Raw genomic sequence first — 14,659 nt, 5'->3', positions numbered from 1 at the left:
ATTTGAGCTTTCAGTAAATTTCCCCCCAAAAAATCTATAAGTCTGCTTTGCAAAATTTGACATCTTTTAATCAACTTGTGTGGCTCTTTTTGTTACCCTTTTTGTTTCTTTTTCTAAGCCAAACCCCCTCCATCTCTTTGCTATTCCTTTTGCCTAAGACATTTTTGCCATTCCCTAAAGGACATGCTCTCATAGCTTTTAGTCTCTTATTTTCATAGCCAGCCTGTTCTTAAATGTGTCCTCAAATTCCAATCTGGAGTTTCAGCTGCTAGTCTGTTATCCTATAATAGTTGTATTATGCCAAATTTTTAAGACATTTTGAACATAAAGCAAATTACAAAAAGAACTGCTAAATCTCAAGTGAGTTACTTTTTCTCTAACATTTAATATACGCTCTAGTGGTATAAAAGTGTGGTCTAAAAAGACCATAGAAAGTCGCACAATATACAGCTATTCCAGGGACAGGTACATCCTGTTAGTATGGGTCTGAACCTTCAAGTAAAAGGTGCATTGTGTACCAACCCTATCATTAAGCACAGCACCGATTTAGCAAAATATATACACCCACAAAAGCATCCCTTAGTTATCTTGGGCCTGCTTGAACATCTCTGTCAGATTTCCACAAAACTGACATCTCCTGCTAACAGTACAGTTCCCTCCTGCCTACTTGCCAGCTCTTAACAACATTCCTTGCAGCTCCAACCAGGTTGACTCTGGAAGCCTGTAAATGTTAACCATAGTAAATAACTTAATGTCATTGTGGGCCTTTGCCAAACCAGTCCTCCCCTTTGTGTCTACACAGAGTTCCTCAGAATTGAACTATAGTCTTTTTAAGACAAGGATGGTAGCACCACTTATGTCCTTAAATGCAAAAGAGTAAATTTGCTGGTCTGAAACTTGACAATTACATAATGTTTTCGGACATATTATAGTACATATAGATATTGCTCTCTGATGCTGTACCTATTTTAAATTCCATATTCTCTGCTATTAATTCTATATTGCCATCCAAAAGTTAGCCTTGTATCCCTGTTTCACTGCTACACGTGGCATTTTTATTTATTTATTTATTTATTTTCAAATTCACAATACCAAATCTTTTCATTTCTGCTGAGAGAAATTGAAGCCTGGTCACTCAAAACATGAGTTGTGCCAGGATTGTTAGTAAAATATTTGTGTTCAACACACATATATGGTTGAGCACTAGGGTGTGACTGCCTGGGTTTCCCTTGAAAACTGACGTGCTGGTGTATCAGGATGCCTACTTTTCATTTCATAGTACAACCTCAGTGCTGGTATATAAGTGCAGGGTTATGGTGGTGCAGCCCTCGTATTTGAGAGTGCAGTGGGCTTCACCCCTGTAAGACTGCTTTTTTTCTTCTTTTATTTTTATGTATCTGAATGCTATTCACATTCCTGAGGATTCAGCCATTTATTATTTTATTATTTTATTTATTTACATTTGTTGACCGGGAATGGCCGACTAGACGTAGGTCCATTTTCAGCGGAGGCCCTGGGAGAAAACAAATTTAAATATTACAGACATAGTTACAGATGAAGAATCCTAGCAATTAAAATATTACAAACATAGTTGCAGATGAAGAACATAGTACATTCAGTAGATAATTAGCATCTGTTCTATCCACAAAGTCATAGCAGATATTAACAATTGTTACAATAAGAAGTTACTGCCATATAATAAGTAGATAGGCATGGAAGTATCAGAGCTTGCTGTAATCAAAGGTAGTTTGTGGGGTGGAAGAGAGGTAGAGTGTAGATGGAGTGGGAGAAGTTAGAGGAGAGAGTTACAAGGGCATAGCCAACATGTTTTAAGTGTGCTTTAAGTAAAGCTTTGAAGTGGGTGCATGATGGTAGAGAGGTTATTGTGAGGGGAGGGTGTTCCATAATTTGGCTATAGCGCTGGAGAATAGTGCTTCTGCAGCAGTGGTATTGGCTCTAGTAACCTGTAATTGATTTTTGTTGCTGGATCGTAGTGGTCTGGTGGTGAGATAGGGTTGGAGTAGATACTGGAGGGATGGGACCTTTAGAGGATGGTTAACCAGTTTGTGGGCGAGTGCTTGTTGATACCATTGAAGGAGGTGAGGGAGTTCTAGCCAGCTTAGTTCAGTAAGTGAGAGACAGTGGTGACTGTGGTAGGATGCCCCGGTGGCGATTTTGTTGTAGCAGGTCTTGAGTTTATTTCGATCGCATTGCCTTAGGTTGGTATATATTGGAGAGGCATAAAGTAAGGTGGAAATAAGGTGAGAATTTGCAACTGAAATCCTAGCTGCTTTGGTGAGGAGTTGCTTATTTCTGTATAAGGCTCCTAGTTTTTGGTGGACTTTGTTTATGGTCATGGATATGTGAATGTCAAATTTGCGATTGTTGTCTATTTCAACTCCTAGCAATTTGGTGTGATTTGTTGGGTGGATAGTGGTGTTGTCTTTTGCTGTGATGTTAAAGTGAGAGTTGTTTTGAGTATGTTTGGTGGGTTTGAAGATGAGTTTAGTTTTGTTTGGGTTGAGTATTAACTGGGCATCGGATAGCCAAGTTTCAACAGAGGAAAAGGCATCCTGTGTGACCTTTTGCAGTTCGGGTAGGGACTGGGCTGAGCAGATGATGGTTGAGTCATCTGCATATTGTATGAGTGTGCCATGTTTGGTGGCAGAGGCTAGATTATTGGTGAAAATAGAGAAGAGTAGGGGTCCAAGGATGGATCCTTGGGGAACACCAGTAGAGATAGGTAGTTGGGGAGATATGTCATTTTGGCATACAACAAATTGCTGGCGGTCAGACAGATAATTTTGAAACCAGTTGGTGACTGATTGAGAAAAGGATAGGTTATTGAGTACAGAGAGGAGTTGTTTGTGTGGGACCATGTCAAATGCTTTAGATAGGTCTAGGAAAGTAGCAGAGGAGAGATGGCCTTTGTTTTTATGGTGAAGGATAGTGTAAGTGAAAGAGAATAAGGCAGTGGTGGTGCTATGGTTTGGTCAGAAACCATGTTGAGTATTAGAAAGGAGGTTGTTAGTAAGGAGGTAGTCTGAGATTTGAGAGTGAATTCATCTCTCTAGTATTTTGGAGAGTGGAGATAGAATCGCTTTTGGGCAGTAGTTGGTTAGTTCTGTGGAGGGGCCACCTTTGTGAAGGGGAATGATGTGTGATATTTTCCATAGTGTAGGGATGTAGCATTCTGACAGAGATCAGTTAATCAAGATGGATACTGGGTAGGCTAGGGCATCAGTTGCAATTTGTAGGAATTCACTTGGGAGGTTGTCTACTGCTAATTTTGTGGGTTTAAGTTTAGTTAAGAGTTTTCTTATGTTTTAGGTAGGAATGGGAGGAAATGAGAAGAGTGTGGGGAGATTACTGGGTGAAGGTCTGGGGTGTAGGGGATGGGGGTTGTGTTGTCTAGCTAGTGATAGTACGGTTTGTGTGAAGTGTGTGTTGAATGAGGTAGCAATATTTTCTGAGGAGTGAGGAATGTTAGGTGTAGGGGTATTGATTTTACCTGGGTGGAGGATGGAGTTTATGGATGTCCAGAATTGTTTGGGGTTGTGTTGGGAGGAGTTGAGGGCAGACTGGTAGTATTGGATTTTGTCCTCCTTTATTAGCTTTTTGACTCTATTGCGTAGTTCTAGGAATTTCTGTCTAGCTGTGCGGGTTTTGTTTTTGTGCCAGTGTTCCCAGGCTTTATCTCGGTTTTTCATTTCTGACCTAGTGGTTTTCTGTAGCCATGAGGAGGGTTGGGCTTTGGTTCTGATAAGTCTTATGGGGGCATGGTTATTTAGGATGCTTAGGAAGGTAGTACTGAAAAATTGGACTGCGTCATCTAGGCTGAGGTAATTTAGAGGGTGCCAGTTACATTCTTTGAGGGATGAGATTAATGTGATTGGGTTAAAGTGTAGTTTTTTACGTATTTGATGGTAGATGACAGGTTTAACTTGGTATAGGTGTTTTTGAGTAGGAATGTTGGGGAATGGCCACTGAGGCTATCTGATAGGCAGCCTGCTATATAGGACTGGGGAATCTTGCTGACTAGTATCCAATCCAGGGTAGTGTGCTTGTTGGAGTTTTTATTTATTCTGGTTGGTGACTGGACTAGTTGGGTGAAGCCATGAAGGTTTAGATGCTGGGTTGGATGGTTGCTGCAACAGGATTGCCACTCAATATTGAAGTCATCTAAATTTATGGTCTCTTGAGGGAAATGGTGGGTAGTCCAGCTGAGGAGGTTTTCTAGTGGAGGGATATTTTGGCCAGGTGGGAAGTAGCATCCTATTATGTTGATGGTTTTATTTTGGTTTATTTTCAGGTTGGTTTATATTATTTCTTCATTGGCAATTTGGGGAGCTGATGAGTTTAGAATCTGGATGTTTAGATGCTGTTTAAATATTATAAATATACCACCTCCTTTCTTGTTTAGTCGGTCTGGTCTTAGTATGTTGTAACCATTAGGGAGGATTTGCTCACTGGTAATGTGAGGTTTTAGCCAGGTTTCTGTCAGGATGATTATATCTGGGGAGTATAAGTCTATGGTGGCATGGAGTTTGCGGACTTTGTTGGCTATACTTCTGATATTTAGGCTTAGCAGAAGGAGGTCATTTGGTTTTCTACTGGCTGGGATTTGGGAGATGTGGTTGTTAGTCTGATTATTAGAAGTGGGGTTGGAGATGGAGAGGCCAGGGTTGGGGTGGATGTCTCCACTGAGGGCAAGTTTTGATATGCATGAGGTTATTAGTTTTATTAGTTTGTGAAAGAGATTGCATTTTAGGGAAACTTTATGATTGGGTGCAGTCGGTAACAGATGTGGTGGGAGGGTTATTTTGTTAACTTGTAGGGATGCATTTAGTTTTAGTATTTTAGTTGATAGAATATGTGGGGGATGCATAGGGATGGTTCTTGAGTTGGTGGGAAAGGAGCAGAGTGAGGGTGAGTCATGAGTGATGGAGTGAATAGTTGTACAGTGGAAGTGGTTGAGTGGGGGTATAATGGAGTTTTGGTAAGATGTAAGATATGCAAGGAGAGGGTATGCAAAGAGTATAAGTATGGTATGCTTATTCATGTTAGCAGAAGAGGTGGGGTATTAGTGGGAAGATGGTGGATTTAGAGTTGGGAGTAGTGTTGTGGTTGGTGGTAAAAATGATGGGAAGGGTTTGTACTAATAAAGGTAGTACCACCGGGGGTGGGTGGAAATTGGAGGCAAGGTGGGGAGCGAAGCAGGCAGAGACCTGTTAGCTGCTCTTAGGAGGAGTTGTGGGCTGGAAAACAATCAGATAACAGAGAATACAGGCCTTTATATAACTTCTGTCCTATGCATTCCTGGTGGGGAAGGAGGGTAGGGACTAATTGCAGGAGGAGTCCTGTGGGAGTGACTGACAGGTCTCTCAACCAGATTCTGGAAGATGGGCAATTCAAACAAAAACAAACAATCAATTGACTCAAACTGTAGGTAAGTGATATGGAGAGAGTGCCAAGAGAATAGATGAACTGCAGTTAAGTAAATGGCAGTACAGTTCAAGGGAGGAACTAAACTAGCACAAGTTAATTATTTCTGGTGTTACTAATTCTGGGGGAGTGCAGTTTAGTTTGGAAGTGGATAGCTATTGCCATACAAATGAAACTGGGGAAAAAGCACAGTTGGATGTAAAAGCCATAGATAAAAATTTAAAAGTTTGCCTTGCTACTCAGAGAGAGGTACAGAACCCAGCAGTGTGTCATCAGCTAGAGTCTGAAATGGGGTCTTACAGGATTGGAGTTAGGAAAACTGGGCTAGCTAGACAGGCCTCTGCAAGTGTGCATGCTTTAAACAAAAAAGCCTCAGTATATAAAGGCATTAACATTAAGTCTTTATGTTGAAAGTTAAGACATACATGGCGTTTAATTTGAAGAAAAGCCGTGCTTGCAGAGAAACCTTTGTAATATTTTCACTGGAATTGCACTTCGGCAATAGTACTTATTCAAGTTTCGAGAGTGGGGAGGGGGTGCGCCTACAGCCTAAGAAGTTTAAACAGATTGCGTTTAATTTGAAGAAAAGCCGTGCTTGCAAAGAAGCCTTTGTAATATTTTCACTGGAATTGCACTTCTGCAATAGTACTTATTCAAGTTTGGAGAGTGGGTGTGCCTGCAGCCTAAGAAGTTTAAGCAGATTGCGTTTAATTTGAAGAAAAGCCGTGCTTGCAAAGAAGCCTTTGTAATATTTTCACTGGAATTGCACTTCAGCAATAGTACTTATTCAAGTTTGGAGATGTAAAAAAGAAAAAAAATAAGATCTAGACCAATACTAAATTTAAATTTGTAGTAGGTGTGGCTGTAAACATGTTATGAAGGCAGATGGGTTCAGGAGAATTTACCTTTTGACCAGACATATGAAGAGCAACTGTTTATTAGTACTGTTGAGGTAAAAAGACTAGTTATCCCTTTTCTTTCTGAGCAGGAGTAGTTTGGAACTTAAGTGCCCAGTTGCAACTGCTTCTGTTTAGGGGTTGCATAAAAACACTGTTCCACATCATCAGTGGAGCAAAGTTGGTATAGATTTGGTCATTTCCAGAGAAACCATATATCTCATGTTTATGGGTTATTATTGCACATTCATGTACATAATCAAACTGGCATATTCATTAATTTATTTGTTTGTTTGTATTTGTTATCCAAAGTGGAACACTGATCCATACAGACCTTTTACAGATTGAGTCTAGGAGCACTGTCTGGTTAATTGATTTTCCCAGACTGAAGGAAATGAAACCCTGAGCTACAGTAAAGAGATAATTAATAGTCCCACTGACTTTTCTAGTTATAGCTGAAATGTTCATTATTAAAAATGTTCTTGAATGCATAAAAACTCTGATTTTGATGCAGCTTGCCAAAGACATGTATATTACTGTGTTTAGTAATGAAATGTCTATACTATTCATTGTAACATAATACATGTTTTTCATAGATTTATATTTTAGATCAAAAAGACCAGAAGCTAGATATGATTCTAAGAACTGAAATGTTCATTATTAAAATATTAGTATAGCTCTAAAATGTTGATTTTGATGTAACTAACTTATGGCATGCATTGAACAGTTTTTAGGTTAACTTACAGCAGGGTTACCAGATGCCCCTATTTGAGTGGGACTGTCCCAAGATCAGCAGCCCAATCCCAAGTCCCACACTGCCGGTTAAAATCCCAGTGAAACAGCCTTTTCTTTGTGATTTTTGATTGGCTCGTAAACCGGCATATGGGCCAATCATAAATCGCAAAGTGGAGCCACTTCTGTTCAATGCAGAACAGTGGGCTGTACCGCATTGAACAGAAGAGGTTCCGCTGTGTGATTTTTGACTGGCTCATGTACAAGCATGCGGCCCAATCATAAATTGCAAAGCAGGGCCACTTCTGCTCAGTGAGGAACAGGGGACTGTTCCACATTAAACAGAAGAGGCTCCGCTGTGTGATTTTTGATTGTATCGTGTACCGGCATATGGGCTAATCATAAATCGTAAAATGGAGCCACTTTAGTTCAATGCAAAGCAGCAGGTTATTCCACATTGTACAGAAGAGGCTCTGCTGTGCGATTTTTTGATTGACTCTTGTACTGGCATATGAGCCAATCAAAAATCGTAAGTGGAGCTACTTCTGTTTATTGCAGAACCTCCTGCTGTTCCGCATGAAAGACCATTTTTTTCTTTTGTTTTGGTCTTCACTTAGTGTTTAGGACCATTATTTATTTATTTATTTATTTATTTATTCATTTATTTATTTATTTATTTATTTGTCCCTACCTGTCCCTTTAGAAATATGGCAACCCTGACTTAGAGTGATCAGTGTAATCTAATGCACTTTCTTCATAGATATGGGGCATATACCTTTAAATGCTAATTAACTAGTTACAATGATTAGCATATCATGTGGTAGATGGAAATTCCAGAAATTTACGTTTCCAATAAAGGCCTCACCACATCTTCTGTCTCTGAACACTGTTTGTCATAGACCAAGACTTGTATGCAGTAGTATGGCATAGAAAAACTCCTTTGAGATTCATAAAAGTAATGGCACAATAGTGTAAGACCTTGTGCACTGTCCTGCTCCACAGCACAGTGACAATAATCCAGGCACCAATTTCTCATGCAGATGAACCCAAACCTGCTCATACACAATTCATAAATAGTATTCCACTGCTTACTCAGTAAAGTAAACAACTGGAGTCTAATGGCTCATTAACCCTCCCATATCTGCTAGTATGTTGCTGATCATACAGCATTAAGCATCATGACAGTGTTGTCAAAGCCAAAAAATCTCCAAACATCTCTGCTGCATCACCAGAAAATCCCTATCAGCCAAAGAGTCCCCTATTATACAGGCAGACATGCTACCTCAACAGCCTTGCCCTGCCCCAGTACTGCAATGCTGGGAAGCTCCCACAGCACCATATCACCTTATTGCCATAGTATAGTAAAGAACCCTTGTCCAGAGGCATGTCTTAAGACTGTTGTGTCACACAGTCACAGCAATAATGGAAAACCACTCTACAGTAGTGCACTGCAGCATATTAAGGCACTGCATCCCTTACCAAGTAGCTGCACATATGTTGTGTAGAACTGTTTTCCAGCCTGACCACAGTAGCACATACTTTGCATTGGTGTACTTATGTGCTCCTGTACAATAGTTAGAAAACCTTGATGGGTATTGCATGTGACTGTACTCTACTGGGATTCCTGCGTATGAATCACGGTGGTCCTTGGTGGCATACCAGCTATAGTGAACAACATTCTTGCCTGCATCCTCACACTATGTTCATGACTACCAGGAGCCATGTATTTCTTATGACAACTGTCATGCCTCATGTAATTCATTATTATTTTGTGTCTTAGTTACATATGATTCATGTTTGCAACTTGAGCTTGTTTAATGTGTAGCACAGATGCTACATAATTATGTTCCCAGTATTTCTCTCACTCACTTTGTTGTAATAACATACCTATCTGTTCAGGTGTTGATGGCCTGCATAGGGAAAACACAAGCTTCAATTTTTTTTTCAGTTATTTTCTAAGTACAACTGAGTTATGTGTCACCTGCATATAATTTTTATTTTTGCATAAAGGAAGCCACAAACAGCTTGAAGCTTACTAAGGTTCTTTGTGCAATTAACTTTTTTTAGAGCATTATCAGTGCACCATAATCTGTCATCTCAGAGCAATCCCTAGAGTTCAGTGACATATTTTCAGCATGCCATTGAACAAACTGGCCTCTGTGGTTCCTTGAACTAGCTAGATAACTTTCTTTCTGACCATTCATCATAGCTATGCTGAATTCAAGAAGTCCCATCTCAACTGCAATACATTGAGCTTAGAGTTTGTAAAACAGTGATGGTATCATAATAACAGACAGCACCGTGCAAATTAAATTAATTTTTTCGATACAAAAAGGTTTGGGGAATGCCATTAATTTTTTGTAGACCTGGATTATTTTCTGATGTAAGTATGAATCAATCTGTTGTTTTCAGCTTACTTTGTAATTAAAAGGAATGAAAATAGAATTTTTGGTTTAGAATTTGTTTCAGTATATGGTACCCTAATGTCTGAGTAGAGACACCTGCCCAATACTAAGCCTAATTAGAAATGACAGACTTCAGAACAGTGTACTGCACTGGCAACGTTAATAAATCCAGTGATAACTGTGCTGCTTGCTAAAGTCTGCTATCACTGCAAACTCACAGCATAACCATTCTGCCTGTAGAAACCCATAAGCTAAACCATGCCATCACTGGAAACATACCTGATGTACTGTACATCTTTGGAAACTCACTTTTCTAACCATACTTTGACTGGAAATGTACCCCCTGAGTTATACTTTAGCTTTAAATGACAGAACTATTGTTGCAAAGTTGGATAAGTGCAGCAAATCAGGCAGAATTGTTTTTATATCGCGTAAGTATACGGAAATACAATTTTATTGTATGTCTTACCTTGAGTTCACTCATTTCATACTGCTTCAGCCTTTTCTAGATAGCCTCAGTTTTTGATGGTCCTGGTAATAATTGTGCTGCTTGTCAGTTTTATTGGTGTGTGAGTGTGTGTGAGTGTGTGTGTGTGTGTGTGTGTGTGTGTGTGTGTGTGTGTGTGTGTGTGTGTGTGTGTGTGTGTGTGTGTGTATAATTTGGAGTTAAAGGACCTCTCATATGCATTAATTTACAGCTAGTGCTTATTGGTGGTGGCAGCATGTTAGCACTTCTGTTATAGTCAGAGAAAATGAAATACACCGACTGTCTTAGCCCCCCACTATCAGCTGGCATAAGTTTCTTCACGGCAAAAAAATCAGCATCACATTAACAAAAAAATAAATAAACAAAAAACACTTTTTAGTGAGGAGAAATGAACAATTATTTTTTCTGTATTAGAATTAACTAGCATGTCTTCATCATGTCTGCTTCTTCCAGTAACCATCCATGGCCCAGTCTTCAATGTGACTACCCTACAAAAAATACATTTAATCAAGCAATGTTGCAGTAAAGAGCCTTGAACAAATAGAGAAATCAGATATCAGATACATGACTTTTATAGTGGTGTTAATTTATGGAGGAGACACAGATTTGTAAAGTTGGATATCTTACTGTTTCCAGCTTCACAGGCCCCTGTATGTAAATGTCTACCCAAGAGTGGCAAAGGTGGTTCATTCTTGTCTTGCAGTATATGTAGGTTTGGTTGCATACTGATACTCCATTCAGGCCTGGTTCTGTAATTTGGCAGCTACATAAAATTTAACACACTTAAATTGTAAATCCACCCCAAACTCTCTGCATGCTTAAGGTTCTCAGCCTGTGCGTCATGCTCACTACATCTCCTCAGTGTCCCAGTCCATTTCTTTGTTTTGTATAAACTTCAGTACTTTCTGAGATGTTTGACTGCTCTACCTTGGATATGGCCTGGAGTTTGTTGAATATGAGTGGGTGTACTTCACCTACCTTTACAAATGCTGTCAAGAAATCGCCCCAGAATTAAACTTTACATAGTCTGAGAAATGGTTGTTTGACTTCCTGCTAAGGATAACCAGGGTTTCAGTTTTATCTTTTGTTTAGATTTATCTTGGCTTTGTTGTGTTTTGTAGGTTGGGAATTAACTGTTCTATGTCAGAGCTATAGCGTCAAAGGCATTTCTGAAGCTGAGTGAACTGAGTGAATATGGTGAACTGCAAAATTAAAATTACTGATATTACAGTATTATGCAAACTACCCGGTTTATATTCCTAGTAACTCATTTCTAAACCAAGTTAGTCTTTCCTTCTGTTGACAAAATGCATTCCCGTTCCACAGTGAAAATTTTTAAGTCATTAACTCCTTTCTAGTGGAAGGCTGTCTGCACTTGAACTCCATGACTCCATCCTTTTAAAAGTATAAATTTGTCAGTACACACAAACAAGCAGAGTTAGTAATAGCATGTTTTGAAGTGAGTAAATACATAAGTTGTGATGAAAATATCTGTGGAAGTATTTGAATTTCACATTGGGAGTTGTTGCTCTGATCAAAATTTGTTTTTTTTGTAATTCAGAACATCCCAACAAATAAAATAATAAAGCAGAAAATAATTATTAAATATATAGTTTCTAGACTAAATTTAAGCATGCTCTAATAGCAATATACCATGTTTGTTTTTGGGTTGTTTTGAAATTTTCTAACACTTTGCTTAAAGTTTGTTCCTTCGTGCTTTGTTCTCTTAACCAAATCATGCTAAGCATGAGTAAATAGTGCAATCCTCACTACTACATTATGTATTGCTATAATGAATATGCCTTTCCAGATTGAGTCAAAATTATATAACAAGTCAGTTGTTACTATTAACACTTACCCATCAATTTATTTCATACAATCCCTCTGTTTTATTTAACAGGCATGGAAAGACAAAAGTACCTGTACTGTCCTATCGAAGACTACAAATCTCGTTCGTAGAATGCCTTAGCCTTTGGATGATTAATGTGTACGAGCTCTTTCTCTGGATTAAGGAGTCTTCACTGGGGAAAAGGATAACAAACTGTCTGTATCGTATTCAGTACTCTACATACTGATATCGCTGAAACATGGGTGTAAGATATTCATTTCACCTTGTCTTCATGGAGACCATGAACAAGTTGTATGGGTTATTCTTAAAAACATAACAAAAAAAGAAAGAGAATTTATAGCTGTACTTACCATGGGATGCCTCAGGCAAAAAACATTCAGCTACAGAGAAGCGTTAACTGCACAAATAGACCACAGATTAGAGCTGAACTGAAGAACCAAGTGAAGCAGTAATCGTACCCCATCCACTGCTGTGTCACCCAACTTTTGTTCATACCATCTGACTTCTGAACGTTGCTTGTCATATGATTCAATTGTTTAAGCACAAGACTTGGAATGGCACACTGATAGGTTGTTGCAGCATCCAGAAGAAAGCAATTTGGTGTCAAAAATGAACATAGTATCATCCTGCCTTCATGTCTCCGACTCACTCAGATCTGGAAAGGCTTTGAAATTCAGGTTCACCAGGAATATTAAGTTACCTGTCAACTGTGAAATACTTGCATAGTGTATATTTCCTTATATGAATGTGTGCCTGGCTACTCAGATGTGTTTTTCTGAGGAAAAAAATACCATTTAATGTTATAATTGCAGTAAGTAATTATAACCATAAGTCACCTTTAATTGGCACACTTATTTTAGAAACAGCATGGCAACCCATGATTTCCCACCACAGCCAAAAAAAAAAAAAAAAAAAAAGGCCGCTATCTTATTCAAAAGAAAAAAAAACTGATGTATCTTGTGAAGGAGCATTATTCCCTATCTATCCACAGTTTTTTTTTTCTTTTTTTTCCTAGTCCCTGTCCATTTCTGATTGTTTTATGATATTAAGCAGTTGAGACGATTGGCAGATATAAGCAGGATAATCTTGAGTGGAAATAGTTTTAGTACAAACAAGTGGTTCCACTAATTTAGCAATTTGTGTGTGCAATAAAATAAAAACAAAGTAGTCAGTGGATTTTGTAGATGTGTATCTTTGACTGATATAACATGATGGACCAGGCAAATATTCCTTCCACTACAGATGTTGTCAGTTTTTATTACCAAGGTTGTTCCTATTAGTCCTACAGTTTATTTACAGTTATGACTGAAAGTGGTATTTAAATACCACTATATGTTAAAATTCTCCTGTTTTTCAAGTGTCATGAATTATTTAACATCCACCTAATCCACTACCCACTCTGGTGTATGTGGTTTTGGTTTAATGTCTCATCTGAAGGATGGCACTTCAAGGATATAGCACTCCCCCTAATGTTACGTTAGGAAGTCAGAATTAGACATGAACCCATGCACCATGTGTAGGTTAAGAACCCACAGCCTTCTGTTTTTCTTGATATCAGTGGCGAGTGTGCAGTCTGCTAAGTTACTGAGGCTGTTAAGGTAAAGAGATTACTTTAGAGAGATTAAAGAGTCATGAGTCAGTAGAAAAATGTAGTACTTAGCAGTTACTTATTTGGGGTTTGGTTAATTGTTAAACCCACTGAAAAACTACAAGCTTTAACTGCAGATGCACCAATCCCTAAGTAGTTAGTGCTGTTTATATTTAGAGGGAATAAATTGTTTGTAGTTTATGCCTTTATTTAAATAAGGTCAGCAACAGCAGATGTAGACATGAAGTATAGGTATCAGACAGTGTTTATGTTCCATATCTGAAATATTCAATTATTTTATTCAATTACTTCTCATTCTCTTTGTATTGAAATACTGCATTCTGCAAGGGACCAAGTTATGTAAGTTAAAATAGTGTAGTAAAATATCCTTTAAAATAAATGACATATTTTGGGTCTATGTCATCGTACTGAAAAGTGATATCACGAAAGTCATAATCCAGAATGTACAGTGCTGAAATGTTAAAATATTAAAAATCAAATTGCCTACTTCCATACTTGTATAGAGAGCGGGACCTGCCCCCCCCCCCCCATCTCCCACAGAACCCATGTTAGTGCTTGTTTCCGAGTTTCACTAGCAGGTGAGTCATATTGTTTATTGGCTGGCTGTGTACTAGCACTGTGTTCATATGAAGTACACAAATGATATTAGTAATATTTTGAGTTCAGAATTGTAAAATTTCAAAGTTCTGACATTTCAAGATTTAGCATTCAGCATTTTGATTTACAGTATGATGGCCATGGTGGTGCAGTGGTTAGCATTGTCGCCTCACAGCAAGAGGTTCTCCCGTTTGATTCTCGGCTGGAGTGCATTCTCTGTGGAATCTGCATGTCCTCCCTGCGGTCGAGTGACGTTTAAAGACATGCAGGTAGGTGCATGCATGAATCGGTGTGCCTTCTTTGATGGTTGGGCGTCGGGCTGGCAACTCGGCATTGTAAAAATCCACTGCCAATCATTAGCGGACGAGAGTTCTGCTGTGGCGACCCCTAACCGAAAAATGCCGAAAGAGATTACTATTTTGATTTACAGTATGCCGCTATTCAATAAGTTGTCACGTACCTAAATGTATTATAAACATGCCCACAACTTTGAACACTGTCTCATTTTGTTATTTGTTCTGCTGAGTAAAATATCAGTCATGTCTTTGCACTGGGAAATTCATTTATTGATGTGAAATCAACACAGTTAATGTCTATAACACCATTAATTGTTTTTAGTAACAGTTGAATGTCTTTTCT

At 38.7% G+C, this 14,659-nt stretch overlaps 1 protein-coding gene across 1 annotated transcript in view; it reads left to right on the top strand.

The window, feature by feature from the left end:
- LOC122804269 (aarF domain-containing protein kinase 1-like) overlaps positions 1-12,988 on the top strand; it is a 1,777,942-nt gene extending 1,764,954 nt beyond the window's left edge. The window contains exon 5 of the mRNA XM_044074046.1: positions 11,866-12,988. Coding sequence (XP_043929981.1) covers positions 11,866-12,040 — 175 coding nt within the window. The 3' untranslated portion in view covers positions 12,041-12,988. The remainder of the gene's footprint in view (positions 1-11,865) is intronic.
- The last annotated feature ends 1,671 nt before the right edge of the window (positions 12,989-14,659 follow it).

Source organism: Protopterus annectens, chromosome 6.part0 (genome assembly GCF_019279795.1).
Source record: "Protopterus annectens isolate FY-2018-M chromosome 6.part0, PAN1.0, whole genome shotgun sequence".
Lineage (NCBI taxonomy): Eukaryota > Metazoa > Chordata > Ceratodontiformes > Protopteridae > Protopterus > Protopterus annectens.
This window is presented reverse-complemented; position numbering and strand designations above follow the sequence as displayed.